The sequence below is a fragment of the Tiliqua scincoides genome, chromosome 4, assembly GCF_035046505.1.
Source record: "Tiliqua scincoides isolate rTilSci1 chromosome 4, rTilSci1.hap2, whole genome shotgun sequence".
NCBI classification, from domain to species: Eukaryota; Metazoa; Chordata; class Lepidosauria; order Squamata; family Scincidae; genus Tiliqua; species Tiliqua scincoides.
The window spans coordinates 61,346,365-61,361,494 of record NC_089824.1 but is presented as its reverse complement, the minus strand read 5'-3'; the positions used below and the strand labels follow the sequence as shown (position 1 = coordinate 61,361,494).

General features: G+C 40.4%; 1 protein-coding gene across 1 annotated transcript in view; it reads left to right on the top strand.

Moving 5' to 3' along the window:
- AFG3L2 (AFG3 like matrix AAA peptidase subunit 2) overlaps positions 1–15,130 on the top strand; it is a 30,930-nt gene that overhangs the window by 12,486 nt on the left and 3,314 nt on the right. Inside the window, exons 7-15 of the mRNA XM_066625334.1 lie at positions 2,182–2,306; positions 3,224–3,497; positions 5,176–5,313; positions 6,165–6,318; positions 8,579–8,686; positions 9,993–10,118; positions 11,514–11,624; positions 12,012–12,127; positions 13,580–13,780. Of these exons, the coding sequence (XP_066481431.1) occupies positions 2,182–2,306; positions 3,224–3,497; positions 5,176–5,313; positions 6,165–6,318; positions 8,579–8,686; positions 9,993–10,118; positions 11,514–11,624; positions 12,012–12,127; positions 13,580–13,780 (1,353 nt within the window). The remainder of the gene's footprint in view (positions 1–2,181; positions 2,307–3,223; positions 3,498–5,175; positions 5,314–6,164; positions 6,319–8,578; positions 8,687–9,992; positions 10,119–11,513; positions 11,625–12,011; positions 12,128–13,579; positions 13,781–15,130) is intronic.

Below are 15,130 nucleotides of genomic sequence, written 5' to 3'. Positions count from 1 at the left end.
GGGCCCTTTGTATGTAAGCAATAAGTAATAAGGTGTGTTTCATCTTTGGGAATAACACAATACAGTAGTGTATGCTTTTAGACATAGTGATGTCTTAAGCCAGAGGTTCTCAAACTGTGGGTCGCGACCCACTTGGTGGGTCACGATTGAATGTCTGGTGGGTCATGATAAGATGGCTGCCGCCATCTTGGAAAAGAGCAAAATGAAGTTGTTGGCACCATTTTGAGACAGGGCAAGTAGACCCAGGCGGAGCCGTTTTGAGACAGGGCAGGTAGACCCAGGCGGAGCCATTTTGAGACAGGGCAAACAGACCCTTGGGGAGCTATTTTAGGCTTCCAGGTACAGAGTAAACAAACAGAAAGAGCGGCTTGCACATGCGCAGGGCAGGCAGCGTGCCACTTTTCCTCTGTGAGTGTGCTGCTGCCCAGCCCCATTCAAAGGAGCGGAGAGGAGAGCATGCTTGGAGATTTTCAGGTGAGTGCTCCCTCATTCTTGGGGGCATGCAGGACCACTCTGTTTGACTCCCTTTAACCTTAGGCAGGCGAGAGGGGACCATGGTGACTTCTAGCGGCTGCCATGGGGCTACAGGCTCTAATTTAGAGGGCTTCTTCTTGAGTGCCAAATGCACAACAGGCTTTCTAAGGCTGCTGTCCAAGTATAGCCTCCTAAGTTGCCACATGAGCCATTCAGAAGACATAAGGGGCCTTCAAAAACAACTGTCAATGTAGCACTGTGAGTGGCTTGGGAATTTAGTAATGGGTAGTGAAAAGTTCAATGTGCACGCCTTTCTGTATTTTGAAAGGGATTTCTGAATTACAATCCTAACATCTGGTTTTTAGGGTGCATCTGTGTGTGCTTAATACTGGGGGAATGGTATGAAAATACTGCTAATTTAATAGCACACTTATTGCAGGAACAATGAGAAATATAAAATATTTAGTTGAAAGAATAGTATGTTTGAAGTTCAAAGAACAGCTAGTACAGGAGAAATGGTAGAAGTTCCTGACCTTTTGAACTTTCAGTGCTAATAGCTAATATGTTCAGCAATTTCCTCTTTGGCCGCAAATTAGAATACTTTAGATACTCTCCTATAAGGCGAGAAATTTCTGCCAATAAATCAAGCTTTAGATCTGCTCTCCTTATCTGTGGGTCACTCAGAAGTCAGACCTGTTCATCACAGCAGCCAGGAGAATCCCAGAGGAGAGCAAAAGAGAAATGCAGAAAGAATTATAAGGCAATTAGTTTCCAAGGTGACCAGGGCAAGCTGCAGCCAAAGTTAACGTTTTCACTCCTCCTGAGAAAAAAGTAAACCAGGACTCAGGGCTTCTATTTAAATCACATTCCTTGTTCTTTTTGGTAGGATCACACCTGACACTTCTGCACCCTAGTTCCATTTTGCAAATGTTGGTCAGATTTGTGGTATTTTAAACACCAGGATGTAATCCTCATCTGAAACAAAGTCAAAGGCACGTAATTTAAGAATAACACCCATAGAAAGCAATGGGTCTCCTTCTAAGTAAATTGGGTTGCAGTTATGTATAGCTGCACTTGATCACGCTCATTCCTTGCTGCTTGTCTCTCTGCTGTGAAGTGAATTGCATACTCCTAGTTATGTGTTATATGTTGTATGTTATATGTAGAGCCTCTGGCTTAACACACCAGGCACCTTAAAGAAGGGTTTGATTAATGGTTCTACTGGCATGTTTACAGTGCACCTACTCTGATAGTGTTTACAAAAAAGGTTGTGAAGACCAGAATTTTAAAAGTTAATGATTAAAATTGCGTTTTGTGATCTTTTACTATATTTCTAATAATTAGAGACTGTACTGTTTTTAGGTAACAATTACTGGTGGATGCCCTTGGTATATAAAACAAAATTATAGTCGGACACCCCCCTAAGTTTAAATCCCCCCCCGACTTATCTGAGGGTCATAGAAAATTTCATGGTGTTTTGGCTCAAAACCTATCCTCAACTTATCTGTGAGATCGATTTATACTAAAGTATCTATGGTAATAGTGATATTACTAACAGAGGCCTGCTCACTTTGTAGCATGATATTAGTATTGTGGCGCAGTGGGGCTTTGATGAAATTTCTTGTTTCTCTGAGGTCATGACTTACTCTGTCTTGCTAAAGTTAAACATTAAACAGAGGCATTATAAAACTATTCTTGTTTTTGCAGCAATATGTGTGGTTTAATATTGGAAGTGTGGACACTTTTGAACGGAACTTGGAAACTGCACAGCTAGAGATGGGGATAGAAGGAGAGAACAGGTTGCCTGTGGTTTATGCAGCTGAGAGTGATGGGTAAGCGCTTCAGCCAATAGTGATGGAGTATATTATATGTTACCTTAATAAAATGTGAGATGGCACTTTTGTTAAACTCTTCAGATATGTGTTTAAAGATTGAGCTTTTTAAACTAAGGCTACAATCCTATCCAGACTTACCTGGGAGTAAGTACCATTGACTGTAATAGGACTTACTTCTGAGTAGACATGCATAGGTTTGTGCTCTAAATTACATAATACATTTTGCTTGCTTTCAAGAGCAGGTGATGATCTTGAACAGTTTGGAGTGTCTGTCAAAAGGCCACATTTTGGCATTATAACCATCATAATTGACACAAAAGAAGACCAGGTGGATATCTTTGAGCAATTGCTGCTGTGTTCTGAGATGTTTCTGTATAAATTTCATGTTGTAATGTGTGCTCAATAAGTAAACCATTGCTCTCTAGTTGCCATTTGACTAGAAATCTAAGTTTTAAATAATGACTTAGGTTCATATAAGGAGCTTGTGCTGGCCCAGGAACATGTTTTACCTTTTTCTTTAAACAAATGAACCCCATGCTATGTGTTGTTAAAAGCTCCTTACATTTCAGAGAACAGTGTGCTGTAAGGCTTGGGGGTGCTATAGTTTGAAAACAACCAAGTTTCAAGCCCCATTGGACTCTCAAAATCGTTTCAAAAGTCTCTGAACCTGGATGTTTTTGAATATTTTGTTACAAAGTAAAAAGTGAGGCAGATCTTTAAAAAGGTTCAGTGAACAGTTTCATTATTAAAAATCTTCCTTGTACTATCCCAACCTATTTTGATTATAATTAAACTTCATCCAAGTTAATTGTTCATAAAATGTCTTGGTGTACAAATGAACTTTTCTGAACTTTTTTCCAGCATTGTGTTATGAAAGAACTTGTTAAATTTTGGTATTTACTCTTTCTTTTTAGTTCGTTTCTTCTAAGTATGTTGCCAACAGTCCTTATAGTTGGCTTTTTGCTGTACACATTAAGAAGAGGACCTGCTGGAATGGGCCGAACAGGACGAGGGATGGGTGGACTCTTCAGTGTGGGAGAAACAACAGCCAAAGTTCTCAAGGATGAAATAGATGTGAAGTTTAAAGATGTAGCAGGTTGTGAGGAGGCTAAGTTAGAGATAATGGAATTTGTTAACTTTCTGAAAAACCCAAAACAATATCAGGATCTTGGAGCTAAGATCCCAAAGGTAAGAAATCTCAAGAATGGGAAAAGGAGTTGTTTGTTAAACTAACATTGTAATGAAGCTTACTTTACTGAGATATTGAGTTGGAAATCTGTTTATGAAATGGATTAGTAGTTCTGTCCTAGGAAAGGATACTTTTTCTTCTTGTATACTGATCTAAAATCTGGGGGAAAAAGTGCCCACAGGAATAGGTCATTATAGTTTGTAGGGACATAATAATTGGTTTAATGCACACTGTTGGTCTTCTTCCTTTGTGACTTTGTAGAATTCATTTAACTTCTGTCTTTCCTTTCAGTACAACAAAGTCAGTATTCTTTCTTACCCACAGAGGAAAACTCTTAATACAACTTAAAAGAAACTATATTAGATAAGAATCAAGATTTTCCTTGAGAATCACAGCAAATGGCACTCTCTTCATTGAGTGGCAATTAGGAGAGTGGTTACTGGGAGCGAGGCTGCTTATGTTGATGGGTCACTAGTTCAGACAATCAAGTTTGGTGCTGGGGGAAGCTTTTTGTGTCCGTTATTCTTGAGCCCCAAGAATTAGTCTCCCCCTCTTCCCACCCTCCCATGCTACTACTTAAAGTCCCACCAAGTGTCACTCAGCTCTTGGGATCTTTAGCTGCTAAGGCTTGCTTGGCCACCCCGCGTGAGTTCTCCTTCTATGACTCTTTTCCCCCAGTCTCAACTGGCAGACTGGGAGGGGCTCTGCCTGCCTCTGACTCAAGACAGAGTCCATTCCAGGCAGGCAAAATCCATTCCAGCCTGCTTGCTAACCTGATGAGACTGGGGCAGAGAGGAGTGGAGGCGCATAGGAGGCAGTGAAGCATGGCAAGAACTGAGCGAAGTCCCTCCAAGATTCAGGTAGAAGCATGGGAGAGTTCACAGCTTTGAGGAGAAGTGAAGGGAGGGGGAAGAGTCACTCCTGGAGTTTAAGAACAATGCACACAAACGGTCCCCCCTCAACGCTGAAACCCATTATTTAAGGAATGAACCCATGCAAATCACACTTCTGGTGTTAATTTTTCAATCATACAATTTCAGTGACTGATGAAATAAGATCGCACAATTCAAGAGTTACCAGTATATAAATATTTTGAATAAATAAAATAAGGTCCCCATGTACCTAGTATATTCGCAGAGTAGTCCTATGCATGTGTACTTGAAAGTACGTCACAATGTGTTCAGTGGAGACTGGTCCCAAGTAAGAGTGCATAAGGTTGTAGCTTTAGTTCATATTTATGTGATCATTGTAAAATAGTTTAGTTCTGTTCCAGGCTGAGCTCACTTTCAACAAATGGTGCTCATAAAATTTAAATTACTTAGTTAAATTAATCTCAAATTCTTCTTAGCACATTTCGTAATAAGTATTTCTGAAGATACCAATAATTTGAAGTGGTATTTTTGCATCTTTTACAGTTTTCCAAAGCACAGTGCAAAATACTTTAATCAATTCTAGCAATGGGTAGCGTAATCTTAGAGATGTCTGAAAATGGTGTTATTTTACTCAGAAGTAAGCCCATTGTGTTCAGTAAGACTTAGGCTGTAATGCTATCTTACTCACCAGAAACAAACACCACTACTTATGAAGAAACATCACAACTGATATGCCTACTTATTTGCAAAGTTCTTACTCTGTGAGACTATTTAGACTTTCTCTCCTCCAACCCAATTCTTTCAGGGAGCTATTCTGACAGGACCTCCAGGCACGGGGAAAACACTTCTAGCGAAAGCTACAGCAGGAGAAGCCAATGTCCCTTTCATTACAGTCAATGGGTCTGAATTCTTAGAGATGTTTGTCGGCGTGGGTCCTGCTAGAGTAAGTCTATGGCCTTGCTCTGTTGTTGCAGCGTCCAGTTGTTAAAAGGACGCTGTCAAGGTTGGTAGGCCAAAAACTTAATGCTACACTAAACTGTAGTAGTTATGCAGCTTACAACTCTTCATCATACATAGTTTAATGAAAATGAATGGTTTCTGTGTCCCATCGTGGCTATACTACTCTTGTGCTCCTCTTCCCCTTACACTAACAGTGGGTTAGTGTATGCCATTGTTTCTTTGTTCCATTAATTTGTAAATCAGTGTTAATTCACAACGGTAATTTCCTGAAAAAATATGTAGTTTCCACATCTGAAAAATAAGCATATATGTCTGTGAAGAAATGCTTTCTCTAGTAATGAAATACAACTGCTCTTACTCTTTATTGTGAAGCAAGATGGCTTTTATTCCACTTACATTAGTTCACATTGGAAAACCACAACTTGAGTTATTTTGGCATATATTTTTGGGATTATATAACCCATAAATAACCTTATTAATTGTGTGAAGTGAGGGAGCCCATATGGTGTTCTAGAGCAGATTGCAGATCAAAGCATTTACTTCTGTGTTATTTATAAGCACTTTTGAAGTTGCCTTCACAACTGTCCTGGGAAGTAAATCACTATTAATTCATTCATGAATTTGCCTACTTAAGGTTAAGATACAGTGGCTTTCTAAAGGCATATTATCTGCAATATAATCTTCCTGCTGTAAGGTCGTTTGCCAGTCTTATTTGCATGTGAAAGATTTTTTTTTTTTAATGGCATACATACAACCATGCTTTGTATTAAGTGATATTGGAAGATGTATTGCATGGGATTACGTGATTGAAAATACTTCTGTTCTCTTGTAAAGGTTCGTGATTTATTTTCTCTGGCTCGCAAAAATGCTCCTTGTATTCTCTTCATCGATGAAATTGATGCAGTGGGACGGAAGAGAGGACGGGGTAACTTTGGAGGACAAAGTGAACAAGAAAATACACTCAACCAATTACTAGTAGAAATGGATGGTAACTATTAATTCTGTTAAATCTTTTGGTGCATCTTGCCATTTATGTATTAAAGTAACATGCCAGTCCTCCACAATTTTTACCTGGATTGAGTCCCTTCGGGGAGAAAGGCGGGGTAGAAATAAAGTTATTATTATTATTTCTGGTTTCTACCTGGAAACCACTCTTCTTTATTTGGTAGCTGGTACCAAGTAAGTCAACTGAGGTACAACTAAAGGTTGTAATGAAGAACTTCAGCAAATAAATAGGATTGTGAACTCTGGCATGTGCAAGTCAGAATGATCAGACCTAGCTAATCAGAGCCCAATCCTGAGCTCTTCAACACCGGTGGTACGAGCTCGGCTCTGCCAGTTCCGGAAATCCTTATCAGGGCAGAAGGTCCAACATGGAGTCTCACAAGTCTGCACCACAAAATAGTTAGTCCCCTTTCCCTGAGAAGACTTCTAGCGGCTGCCATGGGGCTGCAGGGCTGTCTTTAGGATTGGGCCATATTTTGACAAAATCAGTTCTTATTCCAGAATATTCTACTTCAAAGCTTTGTTTAGTGTTCTGCTGCTTTGAAATAAGAGTTTAAATGTGTTCAAGTAACTATCTTCTTTTGGGGGCTTATAAAGCTATTGAATTTCTTGGTTAGTATCTTCTAATTTTCACTAGATAATAGAAAATGAAAATTGTTAATAAGCAGACAAAGGTTCAAATTAAAAGAAACTACCCTCCTGCTGCTCTCTTCTTTCTGCCTTGTAGCCTCATTGCTAAAACATACTTAAATACAGTGAAACTAGTGTTGATTAAATGCCCATGAATGTTGGAAGGTGGAAGTTACTAAAAATTTTCTTTGTTTAAATGTGATACATACCAAACAAATATTATCCATATCAACATCTCTAGAAAAGTGATGTGCAGAAAAGCACAGAAAAGAAATGTGCAATTTTTAGTGCAGTGTTTCTTAGAAGGAAGTAGAAACTCACCTTTGACACAGATTTGAATTTGAGCAAGCCAGTTCCTTTGGCAGTTTTTCCATTACATTGGCTAATGGCTACCATATAAGGATGTTATAGGAATTGGTCATTGTCATGAATATGTACAGTTCAGGCCTAGTAGCATTGCAAGGCCTGAACCAAGCTAAAACAGTAACACAGAAGTGGCTTGCATTTCGTAGCTGCTAGGATTTACAAATCAATGGAAGGTGATTATGTAGCACCTAGGCAGCCAGAAAGATGCCCATCAAGGATGGAATGCAGCTGCAGATCTCCAGGGGGAGGAAAGAGGAGAGGGGAGCTTCCAGCCCCATTTCTGGAGGACAGGGTCTTTGTTCCTTGTCTCTTGGTGAGAGAGGTGGTGGGTGCACATCCTTCCCCGCCAGGACCATGTGGCGATAGGTAACTGGCCTGAGGATCTACAAAAGAAGCTGACCCAGGTGAGGGTTAGGAAATAATAGAGTTAGCCAGTTAGCTTTGTTTTATGCTGTTATGTTTCCTAGAAGTTTTATGCCTCTAACATTTGCTGCCTTTTGTAGCTTTGTGTAACCCTATGTACTTAATAAAGTAAAAATCTTTTTACCATGTTGGTTCATTGTCTGTTGGGGGCAAAGGTTCAGAATCCTGCCTAGCCGTTCAGCAAGCTACCAAAAATCCTCCTTGTGGACTAGAAACTTGAGGACTGAGACTTTAAGTAAAGAAAGTGCTCAGTGCCTACAAGGGATATAGTTAAGCCTAGAGGGTCTCGGTTCCCTGGACTGAGGCACTGGCTCTTACAGGGTGGTGGCAGTACTACCGAACAGGGATCTTTGAGGCCTCTAGGGATCAGAACCAACAACTCTGAGCACCCAAACACCTGGGAGTGAGACCAAGTGTACGACATGGTGGCCTAGCGCTGGGATCCGACTGAACTTTGTTCCCAAAAGTGGTTACACTTAAGGCAGTCATGTTCCTTGGTTCAATGTTTTGAAAGTATGAAGTGTGTTTTGTAAATATTTGTATTGCAAAGTTTCTGTTGTAACAGTTTTGCTGTTCTTTCTCTTTCCTAGCAGAATGTAGGCTTCTCAGTCAGATTTTTGCAGGCTTAGCCAGTGTATACATGTGGGAAATTAAGCTAAATATGATGTTTTTTTAAATATCCTTTTAGATACTGAAAGGACTAATAGCCAGTACTTTGATCACTAGAACATTTCCAGTCTCTGGCAGAGTTCATGAGGAATTTTGGGGGGAAATAACTGTTTTGGCATAATAGTGATTGTGTTTGTTTTTTGTTCTGTTCATAGGGTTTAATACTACAACAAATGTAGTTATTCTGGCAGGTACCAACAGACCAGATATCCTAGATCCTGCACTTATGAGACCAGGACGGTTTGACAGACAGATCTTTATTGGTAAGCTGTCTCCCGGCTTGGTGGACCTCACAAAGGCATCAGTCCAAGAATATGAGAACAGACTGAAACTTGCAGAATGAATATGTGGTTGAACTCTTGTAGAGAGAAATAAGATTGGGTTAAAGGTTTGGAGAAATGGTTAAAGAGTTTAGTGCCAGAAGCTGTTCCTTGTTGTTTTTCCTAAGGCACTGGGGTAAAGCAAGATAAGGAAAGTGGTTGAACACAGCTGTGAAACATCTAGCAAAGTTAACAAGACTGGAGGCACTTCTTTTGGAGGTGGCAATCAAGCTCTATTTTGTCTAGTCACCTGAGGTGTACATGCCAGATAGCTCATGCACAATGTTGTAAGAGGTTTATAAGGAGAGTGTTTAGTGGCCACTCTCTTCTTCCTTTTGCCTCCTGGAATGCTGATCTTCAGGCTCTGAACGATGGGGTGGTAGGACTAGAAGAGGGAGCATGAATTTTCTGTACTCTGCACTCATTTAGCCTATGAAATTCTTTTAACAGTTAAGTAAAGTATACAGATTGTTAGAGCTTTTGTTATTTTATTTGCTGTGTGTTATCCCATTTATGTTTTATTTTGGGAGCATTTGCTCTCCTTATGCAATTCTGTTATTTTAATAGAATTAGTTTAACATATAAATTTGTTTGGGTGACTCAAAATGTATGCTAAGGCTGCAATCCTAACCACACTTTCCTGAGAGTAGCCCCATTGAACAAAATAGGACTCATTTCTGAGTAGACCTGGTTAGGTTTGTGCCCTTAGATAAGACTCAGCTAGTTTGGGAAAGGACAGTGATTATTTAAAAGTGCATTGGCTGTTTTGCCTGGGGCCACAAGTAAGGGAGTGCAGACAGGCAATTGTAGCAGTAACTACCAGCATATTTGAATGTGATTGATAAGGCCTGAGAGAAACCTGTAGAAGAGGGCAGTGAGATAGTTTCCGAGAGCCAGTGGATTGGGATGTTGTGTACGAAGAGTTTTGGAAATAGTTCTGTCCCCTACTCCTAAAGTTAGACTACCTAAAATCATAGTTACAAAACACAGCTACTATTACAGCCTGGGGGGGGGGGAATGCACCATCTCGGAATGATGTGCATGTGTGGAGGAGGGTCTAACTGATTTGAAATAATCCCCATGTTAAAGTCTCCCTGAACATGGAAAACTAGTATGTCTGAGAGAAGTTGGCTAGAAGTCAGTAATTTCAGCTAGAAGTAATTAAGGCTAGTAAAAAGTATAAACGTTGGAAGCATTTGTTTAAAGCAGCAAACTTAGAATAAATTATTTTGTCTTTAAATACTTCAAGGCCCACCAGATATAAAGGGAAGAGCATCTATTTTCAAGGTTCACCTTAGGCCCCTGAAGCTGGATAGTAGCTTGGATAAAGATAATTTAGCACGAAAACTTGCATCACTAACTCCTGGATTTTCAGGTAAGTGATCCTAATGAGAAAATTTCTGCAATTTGGAGATTTGGCTTTGTGGCCCAAGAAGTCCATGCAGAAGTGCAGCAGCATTTCACACTGTTTGTATGGTTGCACAAGCACTTGCACTATAATGAATTTAAAAATTCTACACTTGCACCAAGTTTTGGACGGCATTGCAGAACATGTTGCACACTTGCAAAGCCCAGTTAGGATTCTGTTCAGATCTCTGTGCACAATAACCTTGTAGTATCATTATTGTATGCATAAATCTCCCTTATGCCATCAGAAGGATAACAAAGGGTTACAACCCTTAGAATTTTGTTTCTTAAACAGCAGCTATCATCTTTCGCCATGATCCTCCCTGCAAGATATCAAGGTTCTCTTGAAATGGAAAAAGTAAAAAAAAAAATAATTAGTAAGCATGCCTACTTAAGTAAGGTTAGGTTCCAGGGTTCTGTACTTGTGTTGTTTTGTACTTGGTCCAACGTCACTATTATCAGTAGCAAGTGATTTACAAAAAAAAGTATTTATAGAACAGTGCTATGTTGTGTCATTTTTTTTTTTTTTTTTTTGAAAGTGAGCTCACTGGGCTTGTTGGGGCTGGTTATTGACGTGGATGCCACTGGCTGCTTTAATCTGATTCTGGTGTGTCATCTCCACACTCTGTTATGTGTCCCAGGCACTTCTTTATCCTAGGTAACTAATTCCAAAGACATGCCTGTGGGCAAAAATACAACTCTTGGGATCCACTAGGGCAAGTAATTAGAGTATAGAAGGGTACTGTCATAAGAATATTCCTTTTGTCTTAATTTTCAGGCACATTTCTCAGAATTAAATTAATAAGGTTTTGGTTAATATCGTCTCTATGTTTGCTTCCTAAAGAGAGTAGATGGCAGCTGTAGGGGGTCCTGATCAAACTCTCATTCCTCCTTTTCTGCTTGGTAGGTAAAGGGTGGCTGTGTTCTGTTGTTGGAGTTGCCTCCATTCAAGGTCAACTTTTTTCTCCTACAGCATTAATGCTCCCCAGTGCCTTGCACCATCTCAGCTGTCCCTGTGCCCAATGAGGCTTGGCCATGCTGACTGCTTTCTTTTTCGTCTCTCTCCTGCCCCCAGGAATCCAGATTTTCAGTGTTGTTGAGCTGTTTTCCTCCTTGCCAGAACAAGGGTTCACTATTTTCAGAGTCATTTAGCTGCTTGGGTTGTCTCCAAGCAGCTTCCATTGTTTTTTCCCTGTGTCTTTAGAGCCGCACCTGCTTCAGAGCCCTGGCCAAGTACATTTGTAAGTTCTTTACTTGGAAGTCAGTAAGCTGGAGAGATTCTGTGAAACTGAAGTTATCCATCTTAAACTGATGAAGATTGTAATTACAAATGGTTCTTATGCTTCTCCCTTGATTCTTTTAGGTGCAGATATAGCTAATGTATGCAATGAAGCTGCCTTAATTGCTGCAAGACATCTTTCAGACGCCATAAACCAAAAGCATTTTGAGCAAGCAATTGAACGAGTGATAGGAGGTGAGAGAACAACACATTTTGATTACGTTAGCAGCAATGTTGTCAAGCTATTTTCTTGGCCTCATAAAATTGCTTGTTTTTAAATTTTATTGTCACTAGACAGAACTAGTTATCTGCTCCCTTTATTGTCACTAGACAGAAATAGTTATCTGTTCCCTTAAGTTTTCAAGAGATGGTAGGAGCACCACCTTCTTATTACCTGAAACAGATGTTTTTCCTTTCAGCAATTTTTTATGCATGAGGTCTAGATATCCCACAGTGAAAAAGGATAACAAATATCCAGTAGCTCTTTATGCCATATTGTAAGCCACTCATTGGCTCAGCAACTGAGGAACATGCACCCCACTAGTAAATAACAAGGTTTTGTTGTTGCTGTTTTAATTCAAGGGTTGGAAAAGAAAACGCAAGTATTGCAACCAGAGGAGAAAAAGACAGTAGCCTATCATGAAGCTGGCCATGCAGTTGCTGGGTGGTTTCTGGAACATGCCGATCCACTTCTGAAGGTAAATTGAATAGCAGAGTGAGAGTGCTTGTTAGTATCCTCAGTCAGTAACAGTTAAGATAAATTCTTATTTACAAATGAAAATAGTAGTCCACCAAAAGCTTGCAGTTGATGTTTCAGTCGTTACATAAAAGGCTGTGGCAGGGTGATTTCCAAATCATGAGACACGACCTGTACAGGTCTGATTAAAGGTAACATTCCATTATTTGGGGTCACTGAAAGAGTATTGGAGTAAAGAGTATTGGAGGTGAAAATGACACGTAAAAAGCTCACAGTGGTACAACTGAGAACAAGATTCTCACAACATATGCACACAGCTTCCATTTTAAGTATATGACAAATTTGTCACCGTGCTTGTCTAATTTTCAGGCCTGTTTTTTCCAGTATCGCTGCTTCACTGAAGACCTACTTTAGTGGAAGGAGGACTAAACCCTGATCTCTGCACTCTAGTATTTTGGCTTCCTGCCAATAGCTGCACTAGCCAGAAGTAGCATAGCAGTCAGTAAGAGTAGCAGGGCATCTAACTGTTCCTCTGAGTCATAGTTTATCAGTGGCAGCAAATTAGCATTGCTTCAAACCAAAAGGGTTCTCTGCCTCCTTCTCGTTGTCTGGGAAAGCAAGATTACATTTTTATTGAATTTCATAACAGCATTCTTGTTTGCTTGACTACTCTCATCCATGATACTAGCAAAAAAATCAGCATAGCAAACAGAGATCCATAAGATTCCTTTTATTCAACCAACTTTTGACTTGATTCCTGAAGCATTTCATGATCTACTGCAGTGGTCTCCAAACCCTGGTCCAGGGGCCAGATACAGCCCACCACGAGCCTCTATCTGGCTCGCGGCCAGCCTCTGGTCCCGCAAACCTCTGGCTCACTTGACCAAGCCTGGAAGATGTTCTGGGGGCCTAAAAACATCACTTCCTGGTTTTTCTGAAAAATTGTAAGTAACTTTTTGTGCCCTCTGAAGGCCCTCAGAACATGCTTTGGGTGTGTCCTGTGATGTGCTCATTCTGAGATATTTACTCCTGTATATTTAGGTAAGCTGCTTGGGAGGTGGACGAATGGGAGTCCATTTAAGTGTGTGCTTTATTTCTGTTAGTGCTTGGAGAAATCCTGGAAATTTGAGCCCATTTATTCCTTCATCTAAGTTGCATCTCTAATGTATTAAATTTTACATTTACAACTTTTTTCTGCCCTTGACACCATGCCAGATATTTGATGTGGCCCTCTGGCCATAAAGTTTGGAGACCCCTGATCTACTGTACTCCAACAGGCATATCTTTGAAATTGCTTCAACTTCTTCTTTCCTGTTGAATCAGGGTTATAGGTAGTGTTAATTTTTCCCCGATTGTGCTTATCCTTGAAAGAATAACCACAATAAGAAACACTGACCTGTCTTAGGAATTCATATTATTTTAGGTAAATGTGTTTTTTCCTGTCTGGCACAAGGTATCGATTATTCCTCGTGGAAAAGGATTGGGTTATGCTCAGTACTTGCCTAAAGAGCAATATCTATATACCAAGGAGCAACTGCTTGACAGAATGTGTATGACTCTGGGAGGACGCGTCTCAGAACAAATCTTCTTTGGAAGAATTACAACGGGAGCCCAAGATGATCTAAGGAAAGTTACTCAGAGTGCATATGCTCAGGTTTGTTTGTCTTGCATGGACAATTATTTTTACTGTTATGCAAGGTTTTATGTTATACATTGTATATTTGTTGTAACTTAGTATTGTTTTGACTGAAAATTAGTCATATTGCATATCCACTAACCCATTCTTGTGGAATTGGGTGTATAGGATGGAAGCTTTGCTTTTTCCAAATTATCTTGAGTTTGGGATAATGTGCTGAGAACTAAGTGAAAGAACTAAAAATTACCCAGCATAGATTTATAGGCAACTGAAGAAAAAATTTCAGTCCAAAGTAGAGTAATACGTTTATTGGGATCAATAAAAAAATAAGATATCAGACAGCAAGCTTTAAACTCCTGTACAATTCCTCATCAGTCTAGATCAGCCATTTTCAGTCTTTCTCAGCTCATGGCACACTGACAAGGAACTAAAGTTGTCAAGGCACACTACTAGTTTTTAATTACATTATTATGTTACAATTTAATATAACTAATACATTGAGGGCACAATCCTAACCAGGTGTACTCAGAAGTAAGTTCTCTTTTGTTCAGTGGAGCTTATTCTTAGGAAAGTGTGGTTAGGATTGCAGCCTTAGATCATTACATGACAATGAAAAAATTCACAAGAAGTTTGGAGAAGGAAGTACATGTGGTTTCTGGAAAGGAGGAACAATGTTTTGAAGTTGGTGATCAAATTGTTATCAATTAATATGCTCTGATATGCCAGGAGTGTTGGCAAAGAGAGGTGATACTGGAGAAATGTGGGGTGAGGGTCAGTGAGGAGATGTGACTGAAACAAGTGTAGGGTTCACTGGGGTGGGGGGGAGAGAATGTGAGGCAACTGATTCTGGACTTTGGAGGGAGGGATGGGGCAATAAGAGGGGTTAACTGTAATTATGATGGGGGAATGTGCGTGCGTGCGGGAGGGGAGGAGGCGGGGTAGGGAAGAAGAGAAAAGCATAAATTGCCTGCTCATGTATTCAAGAAAGAGTGCGACCAAGAGCCCAAGCCTCTGTACATCTACTCTGAAGTAAGCCCCATTATAGTCAGTGTGGCTTACTCCTAGGTAAGTGAGGATAGGATTGTGGCCCAGCGCCCTTACTGTCAAAGCCAAAGCCATACCAAGAGGCAATGCAGGGAGGGTCACTTTGGGTCATTGCAGAAAAGGAAAAGGATCCTTTTCAGCCAGCTGCTTTCCTGGCTCAATGCCTGCTTCCCACCTTCTGGTTTGCTGCTCACTCTCACTCCCTCCACCCTTGCGGGAGCTCTTCCAGGCTTCTCTGGCTGCCCGGCTGCCCAATCAGTACGCGGGGCAGGCATCAGCAACAGCAGGAGATTTGAAGCCCCTTCGCGGGCTGCTCCTTTCTCT